The sequence below is a fragment of the Nanorana parkeri genome, unplaced genomic scaffold (genome assembly GCF_000935625.1).
Source record: "Nanorana parkeri isolate BGI_ZX_2015 unplaced genomic scaffold, ASM93562v1 scaffold462, whole genome shotgun sequence".
NCBI classification, from domain to species: domain Eukaryota; kingdom Metazoa; phylum Chordata; class Amphibia; order Anura; family Dicroglossidae; genus Nanorana; species Nanorana parkeri.
The window spans coordinates 296,005-309,127 of NW_017306730.1; the positions used below are offsets into that span (position 1 = coordinate 296,005).

Sequence of the window (13,123 nt, forward strand, 5' to 3'; positions counted from 1 at the left end):
AACAAAAAAAAACCAATATGTGCTGCACCACTTAATTATAAGTCCATCAGCACTTACAGTTTTCTCTTCCTACAAATACCTGTTGATCTTGCCAGTGAAGTCCACCTAGCACAGCTTCTTGTGATGGTGTGGCAACAATGTTGCACTGCTCATAAATTTAAAGAAGGGTTGCCACTCTCACGTAGGCTGTGCCTACTTGCACTTCAGTGGGATGAAAAAAATGCTGGGGCTTGGTTATCAGTAGTGTCACTGTTGATTCACAAGTCTTTAGCTTGTCAATCAGCCCCTGGGTACACCTAGTCTAGTGCACTGATTTCTGAAAAAATAGCACTGCCTCTGTTGATGAAAGTTTCTCACTGTGAGCTGCTTTGTGGGAGGGGGAACACGTGAGACACAAACGAAGGGGGATTTGGCTCAGTAGGGGAAGATAAAGGAAGTATTTTTGTTTACTTTATGATGCTTGCACTAAACATAGCAACTGGATTTGGTACTTGTTCCTTCTGTAGCTCTGCCAGCCTTCTAATTTATTTATTTATTACAGGTATTTATATAGTGCCGACAATTTACACAGCACTTTACTTATGTTGCACATCCCCATTAGTCCCTGCCTTCATGGAGCTTACAAACTAAGGTCCCTATCTCACATGCATACATACATAGAGGGCCAACTTAGAGAGGAGCCAATTAACCTTCCAGCATGTCTTTGGAGTGTGGGAGGAAACCGGAGTGCCCAGAGGAAACCCACGCAAGCACAGGGAGAACATGCAAACTCCTTGCAGATAGTGACCCTGGCCAGGATGCGAACCAGGGACCCCCAGTGCTGCAAGGCACTATGCCACTGTGCTGCCCATATGTTAACAAGCATGGTGCCGTTTTAATGGTGGGATTGATTTAAAGACTTTGTGTGGTTTTACGTAGGCCTATGTTATTTTTGACTGAGCCCGGTTCCAGGCACTATTTAAGATACCTTGGGATGTTCCCGGGGGTGAGTATTGCTTTGCTCTTGTGATGAATGTGTTACTTTATGTGGCCTCAAAACCTGTATTTTCTGGGTCATATTGTTTGTAACCTTTAATAAAAATGATTGTGACTAATGTTAACAAATACCAAGATGTTACAGTGAAAATTAACTTTACAATCTCTGTTATGATCATCGAGGATCTTTGAGGAATAATTACTTCCTGGTACAAGCAGCTAAAGAGCTCAGGGATGGCTTGTTTTACTGCCTGTTAAGAATATGTAAATAGTTTAATGTCTATTGTGACATTAAATATAGTAGTGACCGGCCACAATGCTTGGGATGACATTCATGAATAAGTATGTGTATTTTGCTACCCATGATTAATGGAGGTAGTATATCAACTTCCAATACAAGATTCATTATATGTAGAGGCAGCAGGGCCCTGACGGAAGATACAATGTTACTAAAAAAAAGCATTAGAATGTTTTTATGCATTTTTTGGCAAAAAAATTGTACCATTGGTATAACAGGGTGGAAAGAACATTTGTAAAGAAATTCAATTCTGCTCATAGATGCAACCTACCCATGTTCTTAAGCATATTCCTAGCAAGAAGAATTATCACTGTAGAAAAAAATACACTTAAAATTGCAGATGTTCTCATTGTGAAAGAATAGAATGAGGTCAAGTCTCCAACACCTCTAATACTATGGAAAAACCACGACTATTTTAAAAGTAAAAATAATTTTGTTTGTCAGTGAAAATCTGCAAAATATATATCTCATTGAGTATATAGAGTTTGGTGTTGTAAACTCAATGTTTTAGCATCAGACAACAGGGTGCTATATAAAGCTTATTTCATCATTTGCCTTTGGAATGATCTGTTCTTGCCTCAGGTGCATATTGCGTTAATGAATTGAGAAGCCCATTTTTCATCTTAAGTATGCATTACTATTTTGGCAGCATTGCATCTTATGAGAATTTTCTGGGTCATTGGTTGTGCCATGCTTCCCAAAGGTTATGGCATGCTTTTTCCTCCATTGCTAAGCAGTTATGAACTCTGGTTTTCAACAGTGTTAGTAAAATTTCTATCACTGGTTTATTTGATCTGTTTATTTTGGATAAACAGTTTTCTATTTCATACTTGCCTTTTTAAATTTAATATGCAAACATACTGCAGTAGGACACAACTGAAGGATATGAACAGTTCAAAAAAGTTAAGCATGTCTAAAAAGACAAGATGTCTTGGGTCATATAAAGCCCTCTGTCAGGTTTTTATAGTTGTCTTTTTCCCAATACAGAAATGTTTCTCTTGTGATGGGTGAGGGAACAGTTTGGAAGTTTCTCCAATAGCAAAAGTCATGGCAACAAAGTCACTAATCAGAGCAGGTAATGGTAAGAACGTGTCAGGTTTTTATTGCTACCAAATCCAGAAATAGCCACACTCCAAGGGTCTTCACTGAAAATAAAGATTTTTATTTGTGGAGCACATACATGCTGTTAGTTCCTCCCCACACATGCTCATATAAATCTATGAGTAAGCCAGAATGGTGAAAAGCATTCAGTGCACATGGGGAGGAACTAACAGTATGTATTTGCTCCACAAATATTTTTTTTTTATCTTCAGTGAAGACCCTTGAAGTGCGACTATTTCTGGATTAGGTAGATATAGGCTGCGGCGCACGCCTACTGAGCAGAGGAGCAGACCTAACAGATAACTTTCTCTCAGGTCTACTCCTCTGCTCAGTCGGTGGGTGCAATAGCCAGCCTGCTATTGGCTAGCTTGAGAGTTACTAGTAACTCTCAAGCAACCAGAAAGTACAGTACAGTTATGTAGCATCTACCAATCCCTGTGGTTGCCGGATAACTGGGAGTTTACTGTATTATTATAGGAAGTCAAAGAAGCCACCCCAACGTCTATATGTACCCATTCCACTGCCTTGTAATGACTGACACATGGCAGCAGATATTTTTTATTTCTGATTCAGACCTCAGACCTTTAGGTTCAAAGGAGAATTGGCCACAAACGTCTAATTTTCTAAGAAAGATTCTTCCACAATGAATGACTATTACAATCATGGAAACCCCAAAAACAATAGCTATTTTATACAGCATGATCTTGTTAACTGTTATTGTGGTATTAGCAGACCGTAAATGCCTTGCACTTTTACTGCATTCTTAATTCTTTGTATTTAGTGCTTGTTGAATCGTAATATATCCTGACAGCTTAATTTACTATAAAGATTAATAAATCTCTCCTTTAACACAAATCCATATTGCATCTGTCAGAAATCCTCCACAGTGGGAACCAGGAATAGGAAAACCACACTTAAAATGTCTGTATGTACATGGTCTTAGAACTGATAAACATAAAAATAACATTTTTAAAACAGCTAAAATACATTTTTAAAGAATTTAAGCCTGTCTAAATGAGACATACAGGAAAAGAAATGCTTTCAGCACTTTTATGGATCTATGAAATAGTCTTTTTCAGAAGTTTAATTGTAACGTCTCGTCTTTTGAAGGTTCCTCCAGCAGCAGCAGAGATTTGGGGTATTGTAAAAAGGCAGACACTTCCAGACCTTTATCACTGCGCTCTTGTGTGCAGCAAAGCAGACCTGCTAGCACAACCCATTGCTTTTGTGGTACAAGGTCACTCTAATTTCCTCCCTCTGGTTTTCATATTCCCACAAGGACGACTAATGCAAGTGCTATCATATCCTGACACAATGAATTGTGGAAACAGGCTTGTATTTCTTTCTTTTACTCCCTCTTCTTTCTTTTTTTTTTCCAACAATGGCCAGTACAGCACATGAGCCAAACTTTAACTCTTTAAGAGCAACACAGATTTCAGATATGGGAGGAGTTGTGTTATTTTACGCTGAGTTAGGGAGCCTGTGTTTACGTTCAACCATGGGCAGAGGATTTTCCAGTTTTTCTTAAACTGCCTTGCACTTGATTGAATCAATGGTCAATGTAAACTAAAGCAGGTTATGCACACACACTAAAGCAGCCCATAAACACAAACACTAACACTGGTCACCTAACCTGATCTGGGTGCAGATCTAATTAATCTGATGCTTAGGCCATACAAGCATATGGGTGAATCAGTAATTGGTCACGTCACTCTTTCCATAAGGTTGGAAAGAAAAAATAAATCTTCCAAAATATCTACATTGGACAGTGCAATAGCTGTGAGATTGGATCATACTGCACAAAAAATTATCAGCGCCCATTTTGATCATGAGGGGAAATTCAGGGGAGTCTCATGCAAGTACCAATTATACCAATTTAGGTTCAAAGCAACCTTTCTTTTACTATTAATCAGCACGTAGAGTACATGGGCACTTTTATAGCCTCTATATATTCATCAAATAGAAGTAATTCCAAAATTATACAAAGCAGAATCTGCTTGTCTTTTTCCCAATACATGCATTATGTGATGCATATTAACCATAAAGAAGCCACATCAATATTAAACATTGTTTGATAAAGTAAAGAGTCATAAATTTGAAAGAATACCTGAATTTTAACATGGTTTTGAAAAGAAAGGTTGTTTTAAATCTTTTTTTTAAAGTTTATAAGTATTTAAGCTGTTGTTCCATATGTTTTATACTATGTATTTATACATGTTTTGTTTTAGAAATAAACATTTGATAGAAGATAAAGACTACCATGGGTTAGATAACAATTAGCACAGCCTGCCTTGAAGCTGTGTTTGTCTGACTACAATTTTAGACTGTGCCATCTAATAAGGGATATGTCATCTCTCTCTCTGACTCACTCAGCTTGAGCTACTGAGTTTTATAAACAAGCTTATTTCAGTTAAAACTGAAAGGTGAACTAGTAAAGAACTAAATTCTACAAGCTGGCTGTAGGAAAGACTCCGGACTTTCTTAAAAAAAATTAAATATTTTTCAACATTATCCAAATTAGAAATATGAGCAAAACCACTGTACATTCCCCTTAACCTCCTACTTGTGTCTGCCCCTAGTCATGGGGCTTACCAGTAAATGACTAGAATTCAAATTCATACAAACAGCAAAGAGAGCAAACCCAAACCCACAGATTTCAGTCACCTTTACAATGTGGTTCAAAAACCACCTGATTGGCTGTTTACCATGCCACTGCTACACAATAATAAGAGGGTCAGGGTGATAACAATCAGGGTGGGTAATGATGCATGAAAACAATGCCTGGGCCATTACAACATAGTCAGATACTACCTTCAACATCATCTGTCTGTGTTTAAACACTGATCATAAATGAACTGGCAGACACATGGCAGTGAATATTGAAATATGTACCTGAAAAGGCATAATGCTATTATTATACAAGATGCTCAATAAAAATAATATAATATAAAATATAATACAAAAGCTGAACTTGTTATAGTATATGTTAGCCAACAAATTATATGATATACACGTATCTGTGCTTTTATTTTGTTTTTTATAAATGTAGCCCTTTTCTGTGTGTTCTTTTTCCCCCTGAAATATCTGATGATCCTGCCAGTTTCCCTTTATTGCCGGTTCATACTGACCACATCAAGCACGGAAGCAGAGCCATCCTGGTGTGGTTGGTTTATATATCAGTTGTTCCTGTTCTGAGATACAGGATGCTGTACTGTTGCACGGCGTGCCTGCATCTCTGTTGTCAGTTTCACTGCCATGCCCTCCACTTGACCCTGCGTCATTGATTGACATTGGCTCCCAGCAGGACCTTGATGTCAAAACTTAAAGCAAAATAGATGGGTAACATATCTCCACTGTGTGTGACATCACTCTGCCCCACCCACTTGCTATAAGACATGTCCCCCGTTTTGGAGAAGAGGAACATGAGGAAGGCTGCGCAGTCACGTGACCTTAAATAATAGATTTAAAAAGTACAGAAGTACTATATTTTGAAGAAAGTCTATGAGATTTTATTTAAAAAACACTGTTGGCTACATTACTATTAACTTTTGACACTGATGAGTTCACAATTACTTTAGGTAATTAAGCAAATCAATTTATCATTATTAGCAGGTAGAAGGTGGATAGGACTGCTTATATAAGCAGGTACTTTTATCCAATGTTCTGGCTTGCTCAGTCTTCTAGGTGAAATCATGACACTACCTACATGACATTATTTTACCCACACACACACACCAAAGCATCCCAAAGAATTCTGCTTGGACCACAAAGATGGAGAAAAAAATGGCACAGAATGTGGCAAGACCAATTCATGCCACAGTTGTACTACCATGGAGCCTTATCAAGAGAGCATCCGCTAAACATAGTTACATAGTTAGCCTTGTCCATCAAGGATTGTTGTCCATCAAGACCAAACAAGATCAAAACATTCAAAACCCGCAACTGATTCAGAGGAAGGCAAAAAACACCCATTATAACGCCCAAGCATTCTCTTTTCATACTAAATCAGCCAGTCAGGTTGAATGTGATTTTTCTTGGATTGTCCTAATCTGATTGGATAATTTTAGAGAACGGGTTTACACAGCTAGGGAAACATTTCTTTTTTAGTAATCATTCTTCCAGTTTAGCTGTCAATGAAATGTAATTGTTGTGCACACATGCTGATAACTGAATGTTCCTTTAACAAAGCGAAATAAATAAAAAATGTGTAATTTTATTATGCTATCAAGTCAATCATTATATTAAATGTAACTGTGTCTATCATTTTCTGTGTATTGTAATATTTGTAAGAAATCTCCTTCTATGCAAGGCCAATATGAAATACGCTTTTTTCTCACAAAAGACTTTGTGTTTTTACAGTAGGTCATATTTTTGTCCTTCAAAAACAGTTGTCAGTAGCTTATCATGAGTAGAACTATCAGACTGAAACAAGCCGAATCATATTTGTTCTTAGCAGAAAAAAATGACCCAGCTGTGGGCACAAATGGTTTTTATAGCTTTCCGATCCCTTTTTTTTTGTGCAACATACAGCATCATTGTATGAATGATAAACAGGCTGTCCAATGTTCTTTGCTGCCACATTTCCAGTTTTTTGCCTCTGTCTGGATCAGGCTTGCTTCTGGATAACCTTAGATACCCATGTGTACTGAAGGATAATTACCTTGTCATCTTTGTCATCCTCCTCCTCCTCGTCCTCTAACATGTCTTCCATTACCTGCGGGCACAGAAAAGGACAGCACTTTACTATTACTGTATACTTCCACAGGTCACATCTTTCCTGCTACAAAACACTTTGACTAGCTAAACTTTAACTTGCAAAAAAATAAATGAACAAATGTTAATGAAAAAAAACGATCTGCAGCAATATAATAGAGTGCAAAGTATTGTTTGTACTGTAATTTGTGGTTTTCTCTTTATTTTTTTACTACTATAATATTCATTCATTTTAGCCATGAACTCAATTTTGTAGCAGCTACAGAATGGTTCTCTTTAGCACTTGAAATACAGCCAATGGGGTTGACTTATTAAATTAGCAGAAATGTTTCACTTTTTAAAGTAAATGTGTTCCTTGCTTTGTAAATAAGGTGAAGTTGTATTCCCTTTAAAGTATATGTAAAGCCAATAACTAAAACCACATATAAACTTTCACATGTCAATGTCAATTCAAAAAGTAATTGTCTATATTTTTTAAAAACATCTGCAGCATTTAATAAAATAATACTTCTTGCAACAAAGGTGACAATGCTCTGTGCCTACCAAGGTTATATCTCCTTTGCACACCAAACTGATGTACCCCTTTTTTTTGGGTGCTGGAAAAACTGGTGGATGGCGCCACAGCATATGAATAAAAGATATGTTGTCCGCACACCAATTCACTTCACAATCTTGTCTTAATTGACTGGTTTGCAGCATAGGATTGCAACATTTCAGAACCAAGCAGGGCCGCCTCGTCAGGCAAAGGGTCATGCCTGACAAAGGGACCCGTCATGGTTCCAAAATGTTGCAGTCTTATGCTGCAAACCCATCAATAAAGAAGAGATTATGCAGTAAATTGGTGTGCAGACAACATATGTTCTATTTGAGTGCTCTGTGCATGTCCCCAGTTGTGCTCCTGAATTGTCACCCTTGACATAAGATTCTGATGGAGACGACAAGATACGGTTTTAACCCACATGGTGGCATGGCAAGGTCCACTGTTGCCATCATCAGGAATCCCACCCTGAGATTGCAATGCAGCCATCACTGTAGTGCATGTCTGTAGAGAAGATGATGCTAAGAGGCTGCAGGGGATCAGCAGTATGAAGATGCAACAGAGGATTAAAGGAGTGAAAGGGCAATTGACTTTATACACACTTCTTTAAATACTAAATATCACTCAGTTAAGGTTACATCTCCTTTATCGTACAATCGTGCAAGGAAAAAAATACTATTCATACATTTTCCTTTCACATAGTTGTATATTTAAAATGAACATAGCTTCAAACTTATTCTCTAAGCTAAGTGAACATTTAAGTGTAAAAATAGCCAAAACCTTTCTTTTTAGATTAGAGAGAGAAGGATTAGAGCCCTGTCAGGTTTGTCTTGTTTTCTGTGTTCTGTTGGAGAGATTCACTCTCTCTACTTGTCATAGAGACTATTGTCACTGAGACACACATCCATGGAAAAATCCAAGCTTTGTAGTTGTCACTGGAATGGGAATAGCTGGGAATTCTTTAAGTAGGGACACTTGTTCTGGTGACAGCTAAGAGGGGAAGTCCCCTCACTTTTTATAGATCTCCTCTTACATCCTGATACAGGAAGTGAAATCCCCCAAAAGACAGCAAAAAATAAACTGACATGAGTTTTAACCCTTTCCTACTCTATCCAAAACTTAAAAAGAAACGGTTTGCTATACATACACTTTAACTTTGTAAAGTAGCCAGTGTCTTTACCAATAGTAAATCAACCACACTGAAAGGTCTGTATCACAGCAATTCCAGTGATAGGTAGCTTAGTCACTGAGTGAATGGCTTTTTATGCATTTGACACTACGTAGAGAAGAGTCAGATTCAGCAGTTGATCATTATACCCAATCTTCTGCTCGTCATAGCACAACAGTGATTTTTAGCTGCCTAGACAATCTATTATATCCAGCTACAGCACAATCTCTAGAACTAGCTGGGCAAAGTAAGCAGAGAGATTGGTACCTACAAGTCTCTTCTACAAAGTCACTAAACAGACATTTACCTTCATTGTTCTTTACATTCATTCAGTTGGACTTGGTTACCCCTTGAACTGCTAGCAACAAATTACAACAAAGTTTTATAGCAATTACAAAATAATAACTTTGTTTAATGCTTTGTACATAGCATAACCTACTATTACATATATTACTATTCCATAGTCCATATCTTGATGGACTATTCCAACACAAGGGGCGAAGGGGGTTCTTCACAGTAAGAGCGGTTAGGGTCTGGAACTCACTGTCACCGGCAGTGATTTCAGCTAAGAGTGTGGAATCGTTCAAGAAGCTTTTGGACGATTTCCTGAGGGACCGTAATAGGTACAGGGGTACAAGTACTCCTAAGAATGAGATGATACATGGACTATACTCATCAGCAATAGGTTGGACTTGATGGACTTGTGTCTTTATTCAACCTCAAATACTATGTAACTATGTAAGATACTGGAGATAGATAGATAGATAGATAGATAGATAGATAGATAGATAATATACAGTATATAGACAGATGGATAGGTAGACAGACATGCAGACATTAGATAAGTCGACTATGATAGATAGATAGATAGATAGATAGATAGATAGATAGATAGATAGATAGATAGATAGATAGATATTATGAAAGATGTATCTCATTGTAAATTTTCTCAGCACTTTTTCTAAACTTTAAAGTCTATGAACGTTTTTTTTTAGTCTTTTTTTAACCTACATTAAAGCCACCACAAACTCTGTGAAATAGATAGTTGCTAAGAATTAAATTGAAGAGAAAAAGCAATTTTAAAAAATGGATCCTGTGAATGTAAGTCTACCTTCTGACAACACAAAATTGCAGTAATTGCTAAAGCCACAAAAGTTGGATAAATTTGTCCCCATTTATTTTGTCCATTTTGATTTGTTCCATCCAGATGCCTTTAATAGGCTACTATTCTTGACACCAGCTTTCAGCGCACGCTGAGAAGCTGGCACAGTCTTCAGAGCCCTTTCAAATTCTCATCCGGAGAGCTTTGTGAGTCCTGACCTGCAGGATAAATGCACTGGTTCACCTCTGTATGATAGAGGTGTTTATCAAGGATACATGCCGTACATTAAAATGTTGTCTGCCTCCTGTCCATCTTAACCGAGGTGCTAAGGTCATAGGGGTGCTTTAGGGATAAAAAAAACTAGCAGGATTCTGTGAAGGCAGCAAATTATATGTCAGGCCGAGACGATCTTGCAGTTTGAAAACATAGAATAGAGAGGAAGATGAAGTTTATTTTTTTGTCATGGAATGTGGTGCTTTTTTTTAATAAATGTTTTTATTTATCAAGAAGATATGAAGCAAGAGGTCAGTGAGGGGATGGAATGACTCCAAAAAGCAGTGAAATTATTGAATCTCCTGTCAGGTTCCACATAGTTAAAAGAGAACTATGGGGTAACTTTTTTCCCGTAGTGCTCTTCAGGGTCACAGGTCCTCCCGTGACCCAAAGCTCAGTATATAACTGACTATTGCCCACTATATACTGAGAGCGGCGCAGCCGGGACAGATCCCAACAATACTGTTGAGATCCCCCCAGCTGCGTGAGTGACAGATGGCTCTGCCTATCTAGAGGCAGAGCCAGCTGTGCCCGACCTCTCCCCCGTCCGTTCCTCTCATAGTTCTCCTTTAAGGAACGGAATGGTTTTAAAATAGTATGCAGCAAGTTGGGTGTGGCAATAGGAACTTAGACTCAAATTTTATCCCATAAACACTGTTGGAGAGGTGATCTGTAGTGGATTCTGTGTAAGAAGAGAAGGCCAACCCCCCAAATTTTTTGACAGCAAGTTTTAAAAAATTTAATGAACATGTCCTATGATACCTGCAAATATGCAGTTACAGATGTATGTGGCTAATGGCACCCCAGTCACGGAAGGCAGATTGCACGGGTTCCCGTTGCAGTTTCACCTCTGCAATTGCGCACGATTGCGGCAGAAAAAATTGGCTGATATAACCCCATTGAAATTATTAGGGCCACGTGGCAACCGCTGTGTGCGATTGTACACAAACGTGTGATCCCGGGACACGTGTACCGGGATCACCTAGGTATGAACCTGGCCTCAAGACAACTATCATGCTTTGCACCACACATGCTGCTAGGAGAAAACTGTCAGGATATACAAGTTGGCTCATTGCTTTTCTCAGCAGTGTAGTGAAAGTGAAATAAGAGGGATCCCCAGCATCCAAAGTCTCATATACCCTATAATGAGAAACTTTGTAAAAGGCTACATGGTTAAAGGATAGAGTTGACACTCCTTTTCTTATTGCAACAATTCTCAGGTGATGATAATCAAGACAGACCCACTCATTTTTTTAACAAATTTAGTAGAATATGATGGATTAGAAAATGATGGCACAAATCTGCAGAATAGTCACTTTGAAATACTATTATACAAACTTCCCTAACATGAATGAAATGGAGTAAATGCCATGTTAACACATATGGGTGGTATGTAGCGGTATTCAGGACTTTGACTCCATGCAGAATGAAATGTGTGAATGAAATACAACACAGGAATAAAAGTGCCATTTGATGGCAAAACTGATTCTGCACTTATAGTTCCATTCTTTGCTGAAAGTAGCTGAAAATGTTGGATTCTACCTGAATCACTACATTAAATGCCTACTTCGCTAATTTTTCTGTTATTTTAATATTACTGTAAACTGTCACCACCTACTGGATGAAATCACACAATCTGTGCATTGATAATCCCATTGCCTCTAGACATTACAGCCCAAGTGCGCTTATTAATGAAAAAGAGCACACTGTCTAGATTTTACAGTGCTACCTGTAAATTGTGTTTTCCTATACCTTGGATAGGATCAAGTAGTATTAATCAAACAAAGGGCAGGCACAGGGGAAATCAGGCACTTTTAATGCAAGCAGTTAAAAGTGACATGACCTTCTGTAATGTCACTTGTCACAGACTTATATGCCACAGAGTGGTAGAAGGTCTTGAAGAAATCCAATGCTTGTTTTTCTTCTTTGAATGTAAAACTAATACCGGTGACATTTTAAAATCAAAACAAAGACAGCACAGAGATGTCATATCTTTGTCTTCTGCTGATGGCCAGACATCAACTTTAGATGTTACAAGAAGGAACAAAAAATGTATGGAAGACTTACTGGAGTAAATATAACATATAATTCCTAAGTTACCAAGTGTAGCTTCCCTAAGTGGACATCATTATATCATATGTCACATGTTATCCTAGCATGAGGTTTGGTTGTTTATTTCCTACGTGACCCATTTATATCATTAAGCTATTCCTGGTGCATCAAGTATGGTGATAATTGGCAGCTCAGATATCACAATGCAAATTATGATGGCCATGCAGCGTTCCAGCTAGCTGTTAGAACGTTGGAACATTCCAGGTCAGACAGGGGAAAAAAACTCAAATGGAACACATTTAGGAGACACTGGGATTTCTGTGCTCACTCAAATTGTCCTGATGCAAGAAAGTTTGCAAATAAGCTCACTGTCACTGGCAAGGCAGCTCCAAAACAAAATAGGTCTTCCTTGTTGGGTAACTAGATGTAACTCAATGATCAAAAATGAAGGGATGCCAAATCAAAAGGTGAAAGAATCCCAAAATCCCTTTAATTGTTCACATTTCGACCAAACACAAAACAGCCAATGCATTAGGGGGCAACAACACTCCCCCTTCATCAGGGCTTACAATGGGATAAAGATTTGATTTGACTCAAAAGATACTATAACCTACTGGTTCTCTATATGATTCCTCCTGCTTCCAATCACAATGTTAGTCCTGATGGACTTTTTATCAATTCATATAGAGATCCATTTGGTTCCACTTGCTGCCACTGCACCCAATGCACACGTTAACACTCACTGCCATTGCCACCAAAGTACATGTCCATATTGCACACTGTTGCTAGTATTACCTGAATAGTAATCTTAAGCTACTTACATTGGAATGAAATCCATTGAAACAACCCAACCCCACCCAAATATTTGCCATCCTATGCCTTTCATGGTATATATATATATAT

General features: G+C 38.0%; 1 protein-coding gene across 2 annotated transcripts in view; it reads right to left on the reverse strand.

Moving 5' to 3' along the window:
* Nucleotides 1-13,123, reverse strand: part of MCTP1 (multiple C2 and transmembrane domain containing 1) — a 339,981-nt gene that overhangs the window by 54,963 nt on the left and 271,895 nt on the right. For both annotated transcript variants that reach the window (XM_018560532.1, XM_018560531.1), the window contains one exon: nt 7,035-7,088. In XM_018560532.1, the coding sequence (XP_018416034.1) occupies nt 7,035-7,088 (54 nt within the window). The remainder of the gene's footprint in view (nt 1-7,034; nt 7,089-13,123) is intronic.